Source organism: Oreochromis aureus, linkage group 4 (genome assembly GCF_013358895.1).
Source record: "Oreochromis aureus strain Israel breed Guangdong linkage group 4, ZZ_aureus, whole genome shotgun sequence".
Lineage (NCBI taxonomy): Eukaryota > Metazoa > Chordata > Actinopteri > Cichliformes > Cichlidae > Oreochromis > Oreochromis aureus.
In genome coordinates, this window is record NC_052945.1 from 16347847 (window position 1) to 16369232 (window position 21386).

Consider the following 21386-nt stretch of genomic DNA (forward strand, 5'->3'; position numbering starts at 1 on the left):
TTCACCAGTTAACTCTAACCCCCACAGAATGCCTACAGTGAGAAGATTTGGGGGGTTGATAGGAGTCATAAAGAAGGGTGTTGACCAGGCTACAGCTTTGAAGTCAGCTGAGAGCCACATGGACAAACAATAAAGTCAACTGATGTGTTTGAATGCCTATGTCTGTATACAGTTGTATTGTAGTGACATATGATTTTTAAGAATGTTGATTCTTCTTGTTTGACTGTTACATTCAGTTGTTCACTTGCAGAAATGCATGATGAATCGCACGACAGGAGTAGCTGCACCACAAGGCTGGATAGCTTGGTTAATGTCTGGTCCTTTGTGGCATCTTCTTTTGAAAATATTAACTCCTGTTTTTTGACTGTTGACATTGATTTGCTTATGTATAGGATGCATTTTACCGTGTATAAGATCAATGCTAACTAAAATGATTTCTAATACATTTGTTAATTATGTACTCTTACGACAATATGAAATGACTGAAATGAATGACATGACAGAAGCCTGTGTATGAATGACGCCTGCGCTGAAAATGTCAAGCAAGAGGTGCATGGCTGAGAATATACCACACAGGAATAATTTGGAGCATAAAAATAACAAAACAGGAGGGAAATGTTAAGGTGAATTGTTAAATGTTTGTCATTTTTATGCTTACCATCTCTACATTGTTTTAACTCTGTGATGAAAGAAATTCTTTCTGTCTTCCCCTCCCCAGATTCTCGAGGTTCTGGGTGGGGGCTGTAGTCTTTTATTACAGACACATCCTTGTGAAGGTCTTTTTGATGTAAGCTTCCTGCCCACCAGGAGGCCACACACACACATGCATACAGTGCCTTGTCTTTGTAACCAAGGGGGGTTACGAGGGGAGGTGTTTGTAAACTATTGTTTGAATATTTTCAATAAAAGGCAGAGAGAGGAGGCCATCGTCGGGGTCATTTGTAATGAGCTGGAATACCGACGAGGCCTCCCTTGCAAGTAAACCGATCGATCGCTGTTGCCTTGTTTTTCTTTCACGGGAATAAGTCCTGGATACAGCGGGGTCTGAGTTTAGACCCAACAGTGGTTTCCGACGTATAACAAGTAAGTCAAACTTCCCTTGTTGCCTGGTTTTAGACTTCTTGTGCTGTGCTAGATGAGCCTTCTCAGTAAAGTCAAACACCTTTTTAAGAGTATTCTCACCTAGAAGCATTGTAAGTCTCTGTCGGATGACTGAGCATGCATCAAGATGCAGCAGAAGTAAAAAAAAAACCCCGACTACCAACAGATGTGAGACACAGGTGTGGGATTTTATTACTTTTTTGTTCATTTTCTGTTTCCCTTTATGTAATTTCTGGATTATAGTGCAAAGAAGTTATTTACATACATCCAGTATTCCTATCCTAGAGTCTTGAAGCCAAGCCAAGGAAAAACGGTTCCTGCCCCAGGACAGCTTAACCGTCAGGGGCAAGTCTGTACTGGTACATATTGTAAAACGCCTTTTATAACACAGCTATTTCCTGAAGTCATTTTCTAGATAATGACTCTTTCTCAGTGCATTGTTCACCAATATTTAAACATTTTTTTTTATAATTAATTATAATTCTAACATAATTTGTCACATATTCACAAAAGTAGCAGCCTTCAGACACAACCTGTTTTTGACATTTAACAATGATCTTTGTTTACACACTGGCATGCTGTTACATTAATGCACACACAGATGCACAGCAGAGATTCAGTGTGGACTTTGTAATTACTGAAGAAAAAAAACTGATGAGACCAGGACATAATATAAGCCATTTTAATAAAATAGCATTTCAATATTTATTGTGAAGAATAAACACAGATGACAGTTTAGAAAGGTTGTTGGGAGCAAGGAAGCAACAAATAAAGAGCATGACAAGAAGTCTGAATGTGTCCTTGAAAAAAAACAGAAACTCTAACTTTACAAATAAATCAATAATTTCAAAACAAACACCCTTTGCTGTGGCTCTAATTTATGAAAACCTTTCAAAAAACACATTTGTGTGTGAAAGGTTGAGATGAAAAACTACTTTTCACCTCACAATCAGACAATTAATTCCATAGTGAAAAGAACTACTGAAATTAATCATTTGAGGATGGATACAATGTAAAGAGATAAAACTAGTCCTGCAGCTGCATGGAGATGGAGCTACTTACCCTAACTGACCAATCAACGTTTACAAGATAAATTGCAGGAGTCATTACATTATACTACTAAACATTTTAGAAATCCCTACCTTTAAATATCTGTAGGTAAATAAAATTACAATTTTAATTGTAGTTTTAGATAAAATACATCAATATTCCATTTAATTACAGGGGAATTACACCTTAGTTGTGGGCTGTATTATAAAATGTTACCATGTTTTTATCTTCTGTGTTAAGTAGACTGATTTTACATGTACTGAAATGTGCTATATAATTGCCATTGTCATCTGGATGAAACATAACTAAACTCATAAAATAAAATGATAGATTTGAACTATATGTAGAGTGATGTAATGTAAATTTCTTTCAGTTTTTCTCAAACTTCTTTGTCAGCCTCAAGATTTGAATCATTACAAGATACATGTCTTACAGAAATAAAAATCCAAAATCACTGGTAATGACATTCTCAAAATCAAAGTCAAATATCACCAAACAACTTTTAAAAAGACCAAATGAAAACAAATAAAAGATTACTGAGACCAAATCAGATGTTGTTGTTGGTTTTTTTTTTGGTTTTAATCAGCACTTCCTCTGGGAAAACCTGTTTGTGACCAGGCTTCTGCTGTTTCTACCCAGTCAGCAAATCTGAAACATCCAAGAGCAAAGGTTTGACAATGAGCAATAACCAATGGAAATGGAAATAATATAATGTATACATTTTTTAAATCCTAATATTGATTGTAAAACTCTTCACACTAAAGAATACTAATTGCTATAATTAGTTTAAATGTTAAATTGCAGATTCCCCTAAAATGGACCCATTGTAGCCTATGCTGATCAGCATATTTACTTAACATAAATGTTAACACTGTTAAGGACAAAAAATTGTTTACATTTTTGTAAAGTTTTAAAATATTTATTGTAATACCATTGATAACATATTAGGAGTTACCCAGTAAGGGACACTTCATCATCTGGAGTGCCTGCAAGTTGATCATAATGTTTCTTCACCATATCAAGCTCTGTTGAAACATCTGAAAAACCAAACACTTTTTGAATTGTTTCCCCCCAGAGTGTTTCACATAATTATGTGTGTGACTCGGTAATTTATAAGGTAATTTTAAAAAATAGATAGACAAATCGGTAAAACAGCAGTGGTATCAGGTACAAGATTGCACAGATGAAGAGAAAAGGAATAATTACAGCAAACTAGCCTGTTTACCTGGAAGTAAGCTCCCATCAGTTTTGAATGAACATTTAATGGATTCCTTTGTAGTTTTCTCCAGAATCTCCCGGATGTTTTCCTATTTTTAAAAAACTAATCACTTATCACAGATAAAAATGTGTTAAAGTAAAAAACAATGACATTTAGAATTTTTTCAGACTGGATTAAAAATATAAATGGAAACATACATTTTTGTATAAGTCTAATCCAGTTCAACATAGAAAAAGCCTTCAGGTGAGCTAAAACAAAATACGGTCATAATATTTCTTCATAAAACATGACAAACCGTCAAATCATGCAACTTCTCCAACATGGTATTTTTTGCCTGCTCAAACATGTCCTTCTTTGAGTGCACATGGTTCTTAATAGTCTCCCTCATGCAGTACAGCATGCCTTCTCCTCTAAATTCTGCAGCCTCTATAATAAGACAGAAAGCTCCAATCAGATTTCTCTTACTGAATAATGATAAATATAAATATGTGTTTTAGTGCCAAGTTGTGAATCTCTGATATTATTTCTTACTCTTGTAGCCTTCTTCCATAATGTTCTCAATTGTCTCTGTCAGACTGCTGTAGACTCTTTTCTTCTGTTTCCGGATGATTCTGTTCAGTTTTGCCTTCATTTTTTCTTCCTTAGAGACAAAACATGAAATATGGATGAACATCGTTTCAAATCACAAGTCACAAAACTAATGTTAATTTTTCATGTTTTACTTTACTGTACTTTACTGTCTCAACTGATGTATAGGAAAGTCTCATCTCTTACCTCTGTCTTGAGAAATCTGAGCTGCAGTTCAGCATTTTTGTACTTTTCAATCAGAGAATCAGTGTTAAGTGAAAAAGTCTTGATGACTCCGTTGAATGCTCCACATTCTGAGTCATTTCTGAAACACGTAAAAAATTTGGTTTATAATGAAAGAACTGGCAATTTTATTATCATTATTTAATGTTTTTATGTTAAAAATGTGGTATGTAATAAATTAAATATTTTGGATAATATTATGTGACTGTTTAGAACTTGTTTTTTTTTATTACAGGAAGGTCTTTTTGAATTCTTCACCAATGCTGTCAGTCAGACATGAAGCCAACTTCATGTTAAGGTTTATTAGTTTCCCGTTTTTTGGTTTGTAGACGCCACCATTCTCAACAACCTGCTTCAGTACCCCGCAAAAACCACTGTTCCTTCCCTGGAACACAAAACAATTATTTAAATATATATTTGTGTAAAATGTGTTTTTTTGTTACAACTAGAGTTAAAATACATACTTGATACAAGAAATTCTTGAGTTTTTCTCCATATGAACGTTTGGATTTCTCAACGCCATCAGCAAGACATTTTTCAAAAGCCAGAGAGGTCTTTTCCATCTCTTTTCTGACATTATCAAGTTGGAGGATAGTGATTCTCTCAAGTTTTGCACAAATCCTGCCTTTTTTATCACCCTGAAAAATATTTGAAGGGATAAAACCATAAAAATACTTGTTGTTTCTTATAGATTTATGAACTTCACTTGGTTTTAAAAGTCACTCTCCTTGATTAATGAACCTGAGAAGTAAAATAGAACAGCAAAAATACATGAATCAATCGATCACTTAATAACTCATGAATTAATAAATAAACAAAAAACAGAATTGTAAACACAAAGACAAATGAAAAATGCCAACATGTAAGCGAATGTTGTTGTGTATCTTTCACTTGACCTTACCACTCCTCTGGAGTTGGCTCCTTGAATCAAAGACAGAATCCTGTGAGCTCCACTCACATAGTTTACTGTCTCTGAGTGACAGTCATTGAGCTCTTGCAAAAATCCCTGAAGTTTGGTTATTTCTGTTAAGAAATTTCAGTGCCACAGTTTGACATTACACACTATAATTCAAAATAAATAATTCTTCTTTCAGTCAGAGCAAACTAAAACAACATGTGCACTGAGACTTCACCTACCAGTTTCTTCTGGACTTAGATGCTTCCCTTTTAGGAACTCTTTGGAGCTCACTGTGAACACTTTGAAACTGTCATCAGTGAAGTGTTTCTGCGGAAAAATGATTAAATTTTAAAGCATCCTTGCAACTGTGGAGAGTCTGTATTATTTTCTATCAGCCAATAAAACTCACCTTAATCTTGCTTCGTTTGTTGAATGCCTTCCTTACTCCATCCTTGGCTTGCAGGTTTCTTTTAACTATTCGATCATGGATATCAGCTGATGAACTACAAGAAATGTGCAAATATGTACTGTTACCATCATCACTATTATCATCACCATCATTAATCTGGGGCAGGCTGGGTGGTTTTGTTTTATTCTTGGCCTTTTTGGGGAAATGTGTAAAATCTCCCTTTCTGACCAAGCTGAGCTTTCCCTGACTGTTGCACACCTGTAACTCATTGTTAACACGTAGATCGTATTTAAAGACTGGCTGTGGCAATGTTTCTCTGCCTGATGGTGGTGGTACTCCAGTTTGTTGCATCCTATTTTTAAATGTCTGGTCTGGTTAATATCCTCTCACACTCCTACTTGCTAACCTGGGTTGTCAGAGCCTCACACCAAAATACTTACCTGATCACTACAGACTCCGTCTCAGCCGTTTTTCTAAACAGAGTAAGAAGAACTCCGAATTTCTCTGAAAACATTTGATTTTGTTTCGTCCCTGCGAGTTATTGGATACTCTCTCCCAGACCACCACCTTAGGGTGGTGCTCTCTGCTAATACACCAGTTCATTTTATATATTTGTTTCATGGTAATTAAACCTCTTAAGCTTCAGTTGTGTGAGTCTGCCTTGCAGGTCCAGTCATTTATGATGATATGACTTTATTTGTTTAATGCATTTCTCTTAAAAAAAACAAAACAAACAACTTCTAAATATGGGAGATCGGTAGCATTTATTCGTAAAGCACTTGGAGAAAGGCCAGCATGTTTTATTTGGATCGTGACATCAACACACACTTGCTTACATACAAAGGTTTTTTGTCACAGCAACTACTTTAACTTTGTTGCTGAAGGACAGTGTAATGCTACTTATGCTTTACAATGTAGAATTCTTGAATTACTCAATTGTAAGGACCAGGATATGCATGATTTCCAATAATATCATACATTATGTGCAACATACATTAAAGCTGCCATGATGTCATTTGCATGTCTTTCTCCTCCTGCTCTCCTGTTATTACTCACCCTCTCCTCTCTTGCTGTCCCTCTAGAACTAGAAAATTCCACTGCCTGTCCCACTCTCCACTATTCCACTCTGGCCGGGGAATTCTGTTTATTACTCAGTCCACCATCTTCAGTAAACCTTATAAAACTGTATCTGCCTATGAGACTCCCTTTGAGCCAAATGTTCTGCTTTCATTACAACAAAGGCTCAACCCTGTGCTTCATTCTTTGTCTAGCCTGGGTTGATCTTATATGGAAACACCCTGTAGTTGGTCAGCATGCAAAATTTACTTACAGATCATCTGAGTCATCAAGAACATCAGACTTGTTGCAAATAAAATGAATTTGCTGACATTCGCCACCATTTCCAATCAGACTACTGACACTTTCCAGGATCTCCCAGGCCTCTTTCTCTGATGCTGCTCGATTAATTTCAGTCACAATCCACACAGTAGAACAATCTCCAACTATCTGAAAGGAGAATAACATGTCTCAGTGCTTAATAGAAAGATGACTGTTTACAGACAACACAGTATAAGCAAAGAACAGTAAATGTGAATTACCCCTTTCCACATCTGATCTCTGCTCTTGTTACAGTCACCATTTCCAGGAAGGTCCACAAGTGTGACATGCTGGAGAAAAGGATTGTTTGGCACCCTGACAGTCACACACTTCACTAGTGGCCAAAACCACTTTTTTCCTTCATTACCTTCTTCTTGTTTTGAATCACTTCTTGTGTACTTGACAAATTTTGCAGAGAGTTCATTAGCCTGCAATAAAAAACAAAAGTAAAAAGCTTAAGGAAATTCGATCACTAAAAGTCGAGTCATTCGTTTTTAATCTCACATTTAAATGATTACATCATGTCATGGTTCTGGGTCATTTTGACCCAGCATTTTCAGTTTCTTGTGTTTTGGTGTTTTTTCTACATTATGGTTTATTTTCTGATTCATTAGTTAGTTGTCCTGTTTTGAACATTATAATCCTGTTATCCAGTGTTAGTCTGGTTAAGAGTTTTGTTCTTAGTTTGAGTTCAGTGTCTAGTCTGTGCCTGTCATGTTCCCTGTTTTACTTTGAAGGTCCGTGTCTCATGTTAGAGTGACCAGTGTTATCCTCTCCTGTGTTGTCATTATGTTTCATTCAAGTCAGCGGTGTCCCCATGTGTCTCCACTTCCCCTGATCACGTCATGTATGTATTTAAGTCCTCTGTCGCCCTTTGTCGTGTTACCTGTGTTACCCACCCCATATTTGGTCATAGTTCATTGTCACAGTGTGTTGTCATAGTTCAGGACTTAGTAGTCAGTATTTAATAGTTGGTCTTAGTTTCCTTGGTTTTCATTTTCAACACCTGCCACCAGCCCTATAAAGGCTTCTTTTTGGTTCTCAAGTTCCGTCTCGTTGCCTCTGTCTGCTTCTGGGTCCTCAACACAAACCCACACACGGTCTGCCTCCATAGACCGTGACAGTACAACACGACCACATATTGGACACAGCAGACCGCAAACTGTTCAAGCGCCAGGAAGCAGCCATCGCCACCCCCAGCTGGAGGGGGAGCTCCGCTGGAAGCCGTGGCGCGCTCTGGATTATGAGCGGCTATTCCATGGAACTCCGCTAGCTTTTGTAGGTCCTCAAAGCTGTCAAAAGGCTCTCCCTGTGGTCCCACTGGCACCCAAGCCTTGACCGCTCCAGGTGGGAATCCTCCGCGTTTCCACACTCATGCTCCGGCCTCTGATTGGTTGTGCCCAGCGTCTGAGGCTCAGCTGCGCACTCTGCCCGCTTCTTCTGACCATAGGAAGCGGCGCACACGCTGCTATAAAATGGACCCTGCTGTGTCTTTTAATTTAAGAGAATATAAACTCACCCCAGACACGTTCGGTGTTTCCCTTTTTCTGTTCTGCTCCTTCTGAGCTGGAGAAAAACTCATGTTTCTCAGACTGTGAACACTGTAAGATTTAAGACTGTTAACACCAATAAATCAAAGACTGTTGTTTCAAATAATGTTTTTCATGGCGGAAAGGATTTTGAATCCATCTTTGGTGAATCAGTGTTTTCCAAGCCTTGTCGTGTGAACTCAGACACTGTAATTTCAAACACTATGATTTGTGGTGGTAGAAAAGTCAAGCTTATATTGAATGTGTCAGTGTTTTCTGCGCCACCTCCTCTGCCTCCTATCTCTGTGCTCAGAGCAGCTAGGGCCCGGCCTTCTCCTTCACCCGTGCCAGTTCCTCGGGTGAGGGTGGCACCCTTCCAATAGCCAAACCCATCTGTTCTCTGATTGGATTGTTAAATTTGTGATTGACATGACATTGGCCAATCAGATGAAAGGAAGAAAAATGGTCAAAATTCATACTTGTAACTTGAAACTTGAGTGCAGAGTTTCACACGTATCTTTTTTACACTCACACAAATTCTTTTTACACATACAAATCCTGATTTACAAATACAAAACTGATTTACAAGTGCAAAATATTTATGACCACAATTTGAGCCCATACTGCCAGGTCACAGTCTGTCTCCACACCTGTACCTAATCCTCGAGTGGGAGCGGCTAGGGTTCAGAAGGTGCCTGCACCCATTCCTGTCTCCACTGGAAGCTCAATTGAGCCCGTCCAGCTGTTTTCCTTGTGTTCTGAAGGCTCAGAAGGCTTAACTCAGCCACCATCCTCTCATCTTTGACAGCAACGTCGCTGAAAACTGGCGTAAGTTTGAGCGCGAATATGCCATCTTTCTCAGCGCTGCCCACAGTAACAAAAAATGCTAAGACTAAGGCCTATATACTCCTCAATCTGGTGGGACCAGAGGCCATCAAAAGAGAGTGATCATTCATGTATGCCCCCGCAGTCATATCAGCTGAAGGCGTAGTAGAAGTCGCCATGGAATCGAGGGAAAACCCCGCATTTCTAAAAACAAGTTCAGGGAGATCTGCAACCCAGAGACCAATGTCATAATGGAGAGGCACAACTTTAACAAAAGACAACAGAAACCCGGTGAAATCATTGAAGCATATGTGAGCACATTAAAGAACATGGCCAGAACCTGCAGCTTTGTTGCACTACAAGACGAGCTAATCAGAGACAGATTAGTATGTGGTATAACCAGAGACAGCGTCAACGGTTCCCTGCTTAAAGACATGGAACTCGCACTTGCCAAAGTGGTGCATATATGCCAAATAAGCGAGCTCACAGATCAACATAGCAAAGCCCTCTCTACACCAAAACATATTACATCTGCTAATGTGGACGCTGTACAGATTAAACATGGCAAGTTCAAGAGGAAAACAAATAAACCCCTAATGAACATTCAAAATTGAAGAAACTGTGGAGGTTCACATTCAGCCAAACAGGAGCAATGTCCTGCTTTTGGACAACAGTGTCACATTTGCAAAAAATACAATCATTACAAAAAAAACAAACCAATGCAGATCAGCAAAACCACATCAAAAAGGCAACAAGTGAACCAGATTTCAGAGGATACCAATCCAGACAGCTATGAGATATTTTGCATTGAGGAACAAACAATGCAGGGCGAGAACAAACACATAAAAGAAGGATATTTCACAGTCAAAGTTTTAGATAAGGCCCTCAAATTAAAGGTAGACACTGGGGCAAAGTCCAACGTAATCTCATTAGACACCTAAAGAGACATCTGCAACAGCAAGTCACAAAAACAGGTAAATCTCGTTGCTTTTGGAGGCACGAAGATTAAGCCCACAGGCACAATTACTCTCAAGTGCAAGCTAGCTGGGCAGTTATATGACCTGTATTTTCAAGTTGTAAAACACGATGTGCAATCCATTCTCGGATTAAAGGACAGCGTGCGAATGCAACTGGTTAGTTTCAGCAAGGAAGTCTACCATGTTGACATAGATCAGGATGAGACACTAGCACAGAAAGTGTTTCATGCAGACCTGTTTAAAGATGAAGTCGTTGACTTACCTGTAACCTACTCAATGAAATTTACTCCAAACATGTCACCTGTCGTCAACCCTTCAAGGCGCGTTCCTGTTCCCATGCAGAAATGAGTTAAAGAGGAACTCCAAAGAATGCAGGCCTTGGGAGTAATTGAACTGGTGGAGGAACCCACAGAATGGGTATCCAACATGGTCGCAACACACAAAAGAATACCAATGATGTTCATTTCTGCATTGATCCAAAGGAATGTGAACAAGGCACTAATGTGACCTCACCATTCCATGCAAACTGTGGAGGAAGTAGCTGCTCAGATGTTTGGAGCAACCATCTTCTCAATTCTGGATGCGAAGAGCTCCTTCTGGCAAATCAAACTAGATGCTGCCTCATCTCTTCTGACTACATTTGCAACACCTTTCGGCAGATTCAAATTCTTGAGGATGCCCTTTGGCATCAACACCGCTTCTGAAGTCTTTCAGAGAGACATGGAAGAGATATTCACGGGATATGTCATGATTCGGCTGTGTGGCAGGAAGGAATTGGACCCAAACGCAAGCTCACGGAGGAATGAACTCAAAACACAGCTTTATTGCTGGAGAGAAAAAAAACATACAAACTAAACTGGAAACTATAACGTATTACACGGAGAAACACACGGCCATGAATGAGGGAGAACGCGACACCGAAGAGAGGGAGACTTGGACATACACAGAGGGTTAACGAGGGAAGTGGGGGCACATGGGGAACACAGGTGACACTGATAATAATAACGAGACACGGCAGGAAAAACACAACACTGACGTACACTGACAGGAGTCTGTCAAAGTAAAAACAGGAATTACACAGAGGCACAGACAGGAAGGGAGGAGAGAACACGGGGAGAGCTCAGACATAACGGGCTGGCGAACACATGGAATAAAACATGAGGGGAACGAGGCAAGGGAACTGAGCTACGTGGAGGAGGACACAGGGTAAAGACATGAGGGGGGAATTCTAATAAACTAAACTGAACAACCTAGGAACCACAGCATAAATAGAGAACAAAATACAAAAACACAAGAGAACTAAGAACGCTGGGTCAAAATGACCCAGGACCATGACAGGATATTCAATTCAATTCAATTCAATTTTATTTATATAGCGCCAAATCACAACAAAAGTCGCCTCAAGGCGCTTCATAATCATGCACAGTGATTGTAGATGACTTCCTAGTGGGAGGAAAAGGAATAGAGGAGCATGACAAAAAATTTTAAAAAGTCCTGGAGTGGGCCAGACAAGTAAAACTCCCACTGAATCCAAAAAAGTGCAAGTTCAGACTCAAAGAAATGAACTACGTGGGACATATATTCACAGATGAAGGACTAAAAGCAGATCCAACTAAAATCACTGCGATCAAAGTAATGCCACCACCAGAGGACAAGACAGCTCACCGTTTCCTGGGAATTATCAATTACCTGGGAAAGTTCATCCCGAACTTAAGTGAACTGTCAGCACCACTTCATCAGCTGTTTCACAAGGGTGTGGTGTGGAGCTGGGCTCAACATCACCAGGATGCTTTCAACAAACTTAAAGCGTGCCTACTTCAATACTATGACAGGTGCACAAAACAGTGACTCTCATATGTGATGCTTTCCAGCATAGTCTAGGAGCGGCATGCCTTCAGGATAACAAACCTGTGGTGTATGCATATGGTACGCTCAGATAGAGAAGGAGTCACTAGCTGTAGTCAAAGGAGCTTGCAAAGAAAAGCGTCTGGACTTCTTTAAGTTGCTTGAAGACGTTTCACCTCTCATCCGAGAAGCTTCTTCAGTTCTAAGGTCAAACTGACTGAAGAAGGCATATTAAAACGGGTAAGAGTTGATTAAAATAGGAATCTGTTGTGTGAAGAGGTAAGGGTTTATACTGCGATTTAAAAAAAAAAAATAAAAAAAAAAATAATGCTCTACATAATAGACCTGGACCAGTCTTGGATCCTGTTAACCACAGTTATCACAAGAGCAGATAAGTTTTTTTCATTTAGATGTGATCATCTAAATGTCATTGGGGGATCTCAGTAGGATCTGTTTTGTTGTAATCACTGGATCTTATTTTTAGTGTGTTTGTTTTTTGGACTTTTGAATCTATGCTGAATTCTGTTTTCAGAAATGAGTTATGTTTCTACTTCTTAGTTTTTTCTTAATTTCTTCAGTTCGCTTTTTTGTCCAGGTTGTCCTAGTTTCCCCTGTGAAGAACACAGGGGAAACTAGGACAGCATCCCCAGTATTTAGTCTATCATGGCTGTCTGTTATAGTCAGTCTGGAACACAGCGGAGTTGTTCAGTGCTGACGCTCACAGTGCAACACTTGCAAGAATGCTTCCTATAAAGTAATATGAGAGTTTTTGTCTTACTGATTCACATGTCAAAATCTTCTGCCTGGATTGGAGAAATTCTGGAATTTCTTTGAAATATTTGCGGTCCATGAGGTTTTCAAAGGACTTTTTCCAGTCTTCTCCATACAGTGCTGACAGCTTTTCAACAGCATCATGATAATCATCATCTTCCTTTTCCTGATTTTTATTATTGTCAAGAAACTGACGAAATGACCACAACTCATCACGCCACTCCTACAAAAATAGATGACATGCCATTTATTGAGGCATGTACCCAGCCTTATGCCCCAAGAACTGCACTGTAACACATGATTTTGCTTAAAGTACAAATCGAACTTTGGGAATTCATTTTACCTCCTTTGTGATGAACTCAATTTCTGCCTCATACTTTGAGCTACGTGTGTTAGCTTCCACTTTGATCATGACTGAGGTGCAGGCATTGACACTTCCTGAGGGTAAAAGATTCTTTTCTTTGATGATGGCATTTATCAAAGAGCTCTTTCCAGCCCCAGTTTTACCAAAGACACCAACCAGCTCCCTCTTGTCTATCTCCAAATCACTGATCTTTTTCCTGTTGAACAAGATTTTAAATATGGGTTAATGATTCAGTCATGAAAACATTTTAAGCATGCTTTAAAAAAAAGAGTTTAAAAGACAGTTATAATGGTAATAATGGTAGTTATTATCAAATGAATTATCACTACATATTTCAGTTTTATACACTTGTGCCACCAATTGTTTACTGTATGTTGTTTTGATCCACACCTTCCTTTTTGTGTCACCTAAACTGAAAATGTTTTCCCAAAGAGTTGGTAGATGCCAGGAACAGCAGAAAATGTAGTTAAGTCACCAAAACTTCCTAAAAATATCAGTCTTTGTTGGTCTTAATTTGGATGGTTTGTTTTACTACTGAATCATTCCGTCAACTATAATTGTACAGCTGTAAGTCAAAAGTATAACGTAAAAAAACTAAACAAAGAACCGACACATCAAACAGACTGACACAAGAAACAAATTGGTGAATACTGAATCAAAATTGTTCATGTACAGGAAACACAATGACTTGATGTTTGGCACTGTTGTCTCACACCACTATCGGGGGCCTTTTTATTTTGAGTTTACGTGTTCTCTCCATGTTTGCCTCGGTTCTCTGCAGGTACTCTGGCTTTCTCCCACAGTCCAAAGACATGCAATTAGTTCGTTTAGGTTAATTGGTGACTCTAAATCCTCATCGATGTAGTTATTCATTCCTGTGACTGTATCTTGGTGTAACCATTGTGACATTCATAAAGTTTAATTGGATTAAATTACACATAACTAGTAGCTTCTGAGTATGTTTTATAGACATTTTTGCTATCTTTAAAAACAATCTGTCTTTGATCTGTTTGTGAAACTGTCACATGATCAGGAGTGGAACCAGGCCCATACATTACAAAATATGAAAAAAAAATACTCACTTTAAGAAAGCACTGAGTTTGTCTTGGTCATTTAGTCTGGAATGTACAAATGTCATGATGCTTTTCACATCAGAAAATATGATTGCTTCTGTGGACATAAAAGTAAAGAACTATTTGGAAGGAATTATAGACTAGAATAAACAGAAAATGTAAAATCTCATTTTAAAAATACAAACAAAACCAACCTGTGTGAATCAAAGTATATCAGGAGCATAATGTGACCACTTACCAATCAAACTTAGTATACCATGCATCATGTGACTGTTAAATTTTGACAACAGCCCAAAGAAAAAGTAATTTCTAGCATCAAAGATGATGTTGGACAAATTGTGCTGCACAAAATGTAACCCTATAGTGGCTTAAACTGTGACACTGTTTAGAAAGAGACGTAAATACCTGCAAATCCTGGCATAGACAGACGCTGTCGCTTAGCTGGTGACTGCAACCTGCTGGCATCACTTTCAAGGTCTGATTTTCTCTTTCCTGATTGGATGAAAACAGACAAAACAACAAAAAAAATAAGAACAAAAAACACATTTCTCTCAGCATTGAAAGTTATTCTTAGTAAAGTTATGTAGACTGAAAGGCATCAATATTTTTTGCAAACACAGAATAATATGAGATGCAATAAATACAATGCATGTGTCTCACCTGTATCACTTGTGGATGGCAAGACCTGAGGATGAATATCAGTTATACAGGAAATTATCACTATTTGCATTGGCATTGTTCTTTAACAAAATTTGAAGGACATTAACATACAAGTTTTACAATCAACAAACTTAAATGCATTTATGTTTTCAACCAGAAGACTGGTGAAGAATACATTACAGGGAGTGCAGAATTATTAGGCAAGTTGTCAAAGGAATTTGCAAAGAAAAGCGTCTGGACTTCTTTGAGTTGCTTGAAGACGTTTCACCTCTCATCCGAGAAGCTTCTTCAGTTCTAAGGTCAAATGGCCGAGAGTCCCAGATTTAAACCCAGTGGGAGTATCCCCCCAAAGAGGGACAAAGGACCCCCTGGTGATCCTCTAATCACATGACCCAAGGTGTGAAAGCGGGTGTGGTACCTAATCAGCCAGGGTTTCGGGTGAGCTCATTGTGAAACCTGGCCCCACCTTGTCATGTGAATTCCTGAGGTCAGATGGCCCAGGATGTGAGTGGGCGTTAAGGCGTCTGGGGAGGGAACTCAAAACTGGATTATAGATGGCAGACAGTTGGTGTCGTGCCACATGACAAGGTGGGGCCAGGTTTCACAATGAGCTCACCCGAAACCCTGGCTGATTAGGTACCACACCCGCTTTCACACCTTGGCTCATGTGATTAGAGGATCACCAGGGGTCCTTTGTCCCTCTTTGGGGATACTCCCACTGGGTTTAAATCTGGGACTCTCGGCCATTTGACCTTAGAACTGAAGAAGCTTCTCGGATGAGAGGTGAAACGTCTTCAAGCAACTTAAAGAAGTCCAGACGCTTTTCTTTGCAAATTCCTTTGACTACGATGACCTGGATGACTGAGAACCTTCACAGACATATTAGGCAAGTTGTATTTTTGAGGAATAATTTTATTATTGAACAACAACCATGTTCTCAATGAACCCAAAAACTCATTAATATCAAAGCTGAATGTTTTGGAAGTAGTTTTAGTTTGTTTTTAGTTTTAGCTATTTTAGGGGATATCTGTGTGTGCAGGTGACTATTACTGTGCATAATTATTAGGCAACTTAACAAAAACAAATATATACCCATTTCAATTATTTATTTTTACCAGTGAAACCAATATAACATCTCCACATTCACAAATATACATTTCTGACATTCAAAAACAAAACAAAAACAAATCAGCGACCAATATAGCCACCTTTCTTTGCAAGGACACTCAAAAGCCTGCCATCCATGGATTCTGTCAGTGTTTTGATCTGTTCACCATCAACATTGCGTGCAGCAGCAACCACAGCCTCCCAGACACTGTTCAGAGAGGTGTACTGTTTTCCCTCCTTGTAAATCTCACATTTGATGATGGACCACAGGTTCTCAATGGGGTTCAGATCAGGTGAACAAGGAGGCCATGTCATTAGTTTTTCTTCTTTTATACCCTTTCTTGCCAGCCACGCTGTGGAGTACTTGGACGCGTGTGATGGAGCATTGTCCTGCATGAAAATCATGTTTTCTTGAAGGATGCAGACTTCTTCCTGTACCACTGCTTGAAGAAGGTGTCTTCCAGAAACTGGCAGTAGGACTGGGAGTTGAGCTTGACTCCATCCTCAACCCGAAAAGGCCCCACAAGCTCATCTTTGATGATACCAGCCCAAACCAGTACTCCACCTCCACCTTGCTGGCGTCTGAGTGGGACTGGAGCTCTCTGCCCTTTACCAATCCAGCCACGGGCCCATCCATCTGGCCCATCAAGACTCACTCTCATTTCATCAGTCCATAAAACCTTAGAAAAATCAGTCTTGAGATATTTCTTGGCCCAGTCTTGACGTTTCAGCTTGTGTGTCTTGTTCAGTGGTGGTCGTCTTTCAGCCTTTCTTACCTTGGCCATGTCTCTGAGTATTGCACACCTTGTGCTTTTGGGCACTCCAGTGATGTTGCAGCTCTGAAATATGGCCAAACTGGTGGCAAGTGGCATCTTGGCAGCTGCACGCTTGACTTTTCTCAGTTCATGGGCAGTTATTTAGCGCCTTGGTTTTTCCACACACTTCTTGCGACCCTGTTGACTGTTTTGAATGAAACGCTTGATTGTTCGATGATCACGCTTCAGAAGCTTTGCAATTTTAAGACTGCTGCATCCCTCTGCAAGATATCTCACTATTTTTGACTTTTCTGAGCTTGTCAAGTCCTTCTTTTGACCCATTTTGCCAAAGGAAAGGAAGTTGCCTAATAATTATGCACACCTGATATAGGGTGTTGATGTCATTAGACCACACCCCTTCTCATTACAGAGATGCACATCACCTAATATGCTTAATTGGTAGTAGGCTTTCGAGCCTATACAGCTTGGAGTAAGACAACATGCATGAAGAGGATGATGTGGACAAAATACTCATTTGCCTAATAATTCTGCACTCCCTGTATAAATGACCTTTTTCTTAGTAAACATCTGTGATCCTACAAGACAATTCTTTTGCATAATTAAGTCCCAGTCCCAAAGACCTACAGAGATGGTTGGCAAACCCCCTAGCTAGGGCAAAATGTATATTCTCCAACCCCCTATGAATTAAGTTTTTAGATTCAGTCATTTATTGGTTTCTGTAGAGAGTGGTCAGTCTCTATAGACCAGAGAATGGAGCTTTACTTTGTCTCAGGTAGTTGGCTCATATGTCTGAAATTCAGTATAATCCTTACCTGAACCAAACCAGCTGCTTCTTCATATTCCTGTTTACACTGCAGATAAAAAGTGAAAAGCCGATTACAACACTGAGCACTTAAACATGTATTGAAATTGTATTTGTCATATAGATACTAAATCTCAAGGAAACAAAACTATTTTTTAACTTACTTGAAAAGGAATGACTGGTTCCTGATTTGAGTTTTGTTCTTCCTACCACAATCAAAACAATTCAAATCTATATTAGTACAGAATTAACTAAAAATATGCTAAATATTGTTACCAGTATTGGGCAAATTGCTTTGAAAAGGTAATTAGTTATAGTTACTTCTTCAAAAAAGTATTTAATTAGTATCTGGGTTAAAAGTAAGTTATTACTAGGAAAAGTAACTATTGCATTACTTTAAATGATGCTTAAGGTGGATGAATCATCAAATTGCTAAATCTAAATGAATTTTCATGACTTTTAAGTGTTTGGGGGGATTTTTTTTCCCCTTTGGATTATTAATTAAAACCAAGGACAGAAATAATAAAATGATAAGTCGCTATCACTTCTACTTGTAGTTTAAGTATAGTAACTATACAGTATCCCTTTCACAGTTAACACTAAAGGGTAATTATATTCAATCAAATATGAGCCATGATATATTCTGCATATTTGTTTCGATTACAGTAAATGTTGCTATGACTGTTTAAAGCAGCGACATTTACCCTGAGGGCCAGGTTGCCCTTTTGATGAATCCAGGAGTAACAAAGAAACCGAAACTGGTATCCCGAAAAGTTCATTGTTTTTAGTTGGAGAAACGTTTCGTCACTCATCCAAGTGACTTCTTCAGTCTCAGCTGACTGTAGGTTTCACTTGTTTTGCCAAGGTAGGTATCCCCGACAGAATTTGTTTCCCTTGCATCGGGAGCGTTCGCTGGGCAGGGAGAGCGGATCCAACTGATTCCGCCTCCATTACAACCAACTTAGACGTGGAAGTAATGAACTGTTTTAGTGAAAAAGTGAAAAATGAGTGTCATTACATTACCGTTCAGTTTGTGGGTTACAACAGAAAATGATACATTTATTGTTCTCACGTGTTATCGGGCGGGATTATTTCAATAAACCAAGGACATTTTGACTGATAATTATTTATATCCTTGTGTAACTGTAGACAGCTAAAACCTCCGAAATTTCAGGAGCAATGAGTCATTATCAGAAGAGTTTCAGAACTAAATATCAAGAATGTGTGCTTCCGACGCAGGGGGAACCTACCTTGGCACGGAATTTAAGCTGTTATAAATTCGGTGACAGATTTTAAATGACATTAAAATCTGTCAAAAACAGGTCAATCATATATCTCACGAAGAACACAAGTAATTTAGAGATCATTCCTATCACAAAGTAGCTGCTGTCGTCAATTTTTGGCAAATTAAATGTTATATATCCTTTATTTATCTGGATAAAAAGTAATCAACAATTAAAGTGTTTTTTCCAGGAGAGAGCTAGCCAAGAGCAGCAAATATAACAACTATAACATCACAGTTCTATATATATATATATATATATATATATATATATATATATATATATATATATATATATATATATATATATATATATATATATATATATATATATAAAAGAACTGGATTGATGACAATATGGGTACAAATACGCATAAAGTCATAAAGATACTAAGAAAACAGATAATTTCTTTATTTGATATACATAACCCCTTCATAAACCCTGTTGACTAAAGTGTAATTACTGATACAAGTAAATATGCTAGACGTAAAAAACCAAAAAAACCCCAAAAACGCTCTTTGGCGGACGCTCACCTCCCCTGCCGGCGGTCTTGCTCCCATGCGGCAACCACAGAACCGGCAACGTTGGTCTTCTGAGGAGAGTTTCAGCCGGTCTAGATGGGGCGGAATCGCAGCGGCCCCAAACTGAGCCAAAAAGTTTTGTAGCACCCGTGTCTGCTGCTCAGTCTGGGCCTGCAGATCTTCCAGATGACGCCGGTACACTACCACCTGCTGCTGCTGCAAGGCCGCCAATTCGGCCATCGTTTGAACCAGTATCTGAGCTGACTGGAGGTTCTGTGGGTTTGACATATTGTAGCGGCAAGCTGGGCGCCACTGTAACACTCTGTTACTGATCCGCGTTACGACGCGGGCACACACAAGGAGACAGTTCTGCGTCACGTTTCAATAATCCTCTTTATTCAATTCACAACTCAAAGCCACTCGTTTCACACACTCCAACTCTCACTGCCACAGCTCTCTCACTTCGCTCTCAGTTCTCCAGGCCCCAGCAGTTCCTAAAATAGGGAGAAATGTAATCAGCATGACAGCTCTTTCTCCCAGCCTCCCTTGCCGCTGTCACCTGAACCCGCTGCTCCACCCCTCAACTGGTGCTAAACCACAAACCAGAGTGTGTCTTGTCGTTTTCGTTCAACTATTAGCGCACCATAAGAGTTCTAAAACAAATTCACCTGTAAGAATTAACGTAAGTGATATTTTTCAGAAGAAAGGTAGCAAATGTTAAAGCATTTAATTAATTATTATTCATAAGCCTAATAATTCCTACTATAAGATAAGATAAGATAAGATAACCTTTATTAGTCCCACACGTGGGAAATTTGTTTTAGTAGGAATAAGGATTATTCCTAATAAGGATTATTCATAAAATTAGTTCAGAAATACCTTTTTAAAGGAGTTCTGCATTGGTGTATAAATTGAATGCATTTTAATTCTCTGTGTTTTAAGCAAACTGCTAAGAGTTTTTACACCAAATGAGAAAAGCAAGAGAAAAGCTCTGTTTCATGGTTAATATTACATAAAAGTATCAATATATGTACCCACAATAAATGAAATATGTGAAACAAAACAAATTTAATAATTTACTTTCAAATGTCACTATCCTTTCACTTAGTTTCCATTCAGTCAGTTTGCTTTGCACAAAATCATCCATGACCAAGATTCAAAACTGAAAGATGAATTGAAATTTCAGATAAACCACTCCTACTTTATAAATTAGGCCTTTCAGCTGAAATTGAATGAGTAGAGCAGTTACATAGATGCACAGATTGATCAAAACTTCAATTTTGTTAGTGTGCTCGGCTGTTTGGTCAAGTCCAAAAATGGTCAGTTATGGAGGATGAAAATAGCAGGCAAGAGGAGAAGTGCAACAACCAGCATGATTAAAGAAAAACAGATTCAGAAAAAAAAAAAAAAAAAAAAAAAAAGCTAGACATGAATGGTTCTATTGGAGCAAAAGACTGTCTGTCAGAAAGCAAGTAAAACCTGACTTGCACATGTACAGACACTGATCAGGGAATGAGAAAAGCAGGGAGGGCTGACGAGAATGGCTGGATGTTTGTTAAATGTAGAAATTGTCTTGGATCATTGTTGTCTGTATGACAAAGTTCAAATGAGTTAAAGGGGTTAAGTAGAAAAAGAAAAAAAAAACTTTGCAAAATGAATATATGAAATAATAATAATCAAGAAGAAAAAGTAAAACCACTTACAACAGTAACAATGACTTTTAGAACAACTATCCTTCTTCCAAAGCTGATTTTCACCTCACTAAGACGAGGAGACTCGGCAGGAACAACATTGGACACCGTGCCATAATCAATGTCCCAGGACAACGTGGTGGTAACATAACTATGTGTGCAGATATAAGTCAAAATGTTGTTGTTCACCATCATGCAACCCTGGGCCCATATAACACTGCACACATTATTACATTCCTGGACACCTTACATGACATGCTCACTAATGTTCAGTGACCAGAGCAGACCAGATACGTCA

General features: G+C 38.7%; 1 protein-coding gene across 2 annotated transcripts; it reads right to left on the reverse strand.

Moving 5' to 3' along the window:
• Positions 1-1769: 1769 nt before the first annotated feature.
• LOC120440070 (nuclear GTPase SLIP-GC-like) lies at positions 1770-19897 on the reverse strand. 2 transcript variants are annotated; one of them, XM_039611670.1, is made up of 21 exons: positions 19410-19897; positions 17758-17799; positions 17604-17642; positions 14909-14933; positions 14654-14740; positions 14258-14345; positions 13155-13371; positions 12819-13034; positions 7086-7292; positions 6818-6993; positions 5488-5581; positions 5318-5405; positions 5082-5203; positions 4645-4818; positions 4414-4565; positions 4145-4262; positions 3902-4010; positions 3666-3796; positions 3377-3458; positions 3107-3188; positions 1770-2799 (listed from the first exon to the last, which is right to left on the reverse strand). In XM_039611670.1, the coding sequence occupies exons 1-21, from the start codon at positions 19683-19685 to the stop codon at positions 2730-2732; spliced, it is 2595 nt and encodes an 864-aa protein (XP_039467604.1). In that variant the 5' UTR covers positions 19686-19897; the 3' UTR covers positions 1770-2729. The 2 variants fall into 2 exon arrangements, with proteins under 2 accessions (XP_039467604.1, XP_039467605.1); XM_039611671.1 differs by having other exon boundaries at positions 3083-3188.
• Positions 19898-21386: the final 1489 nt, after the last annotated feature.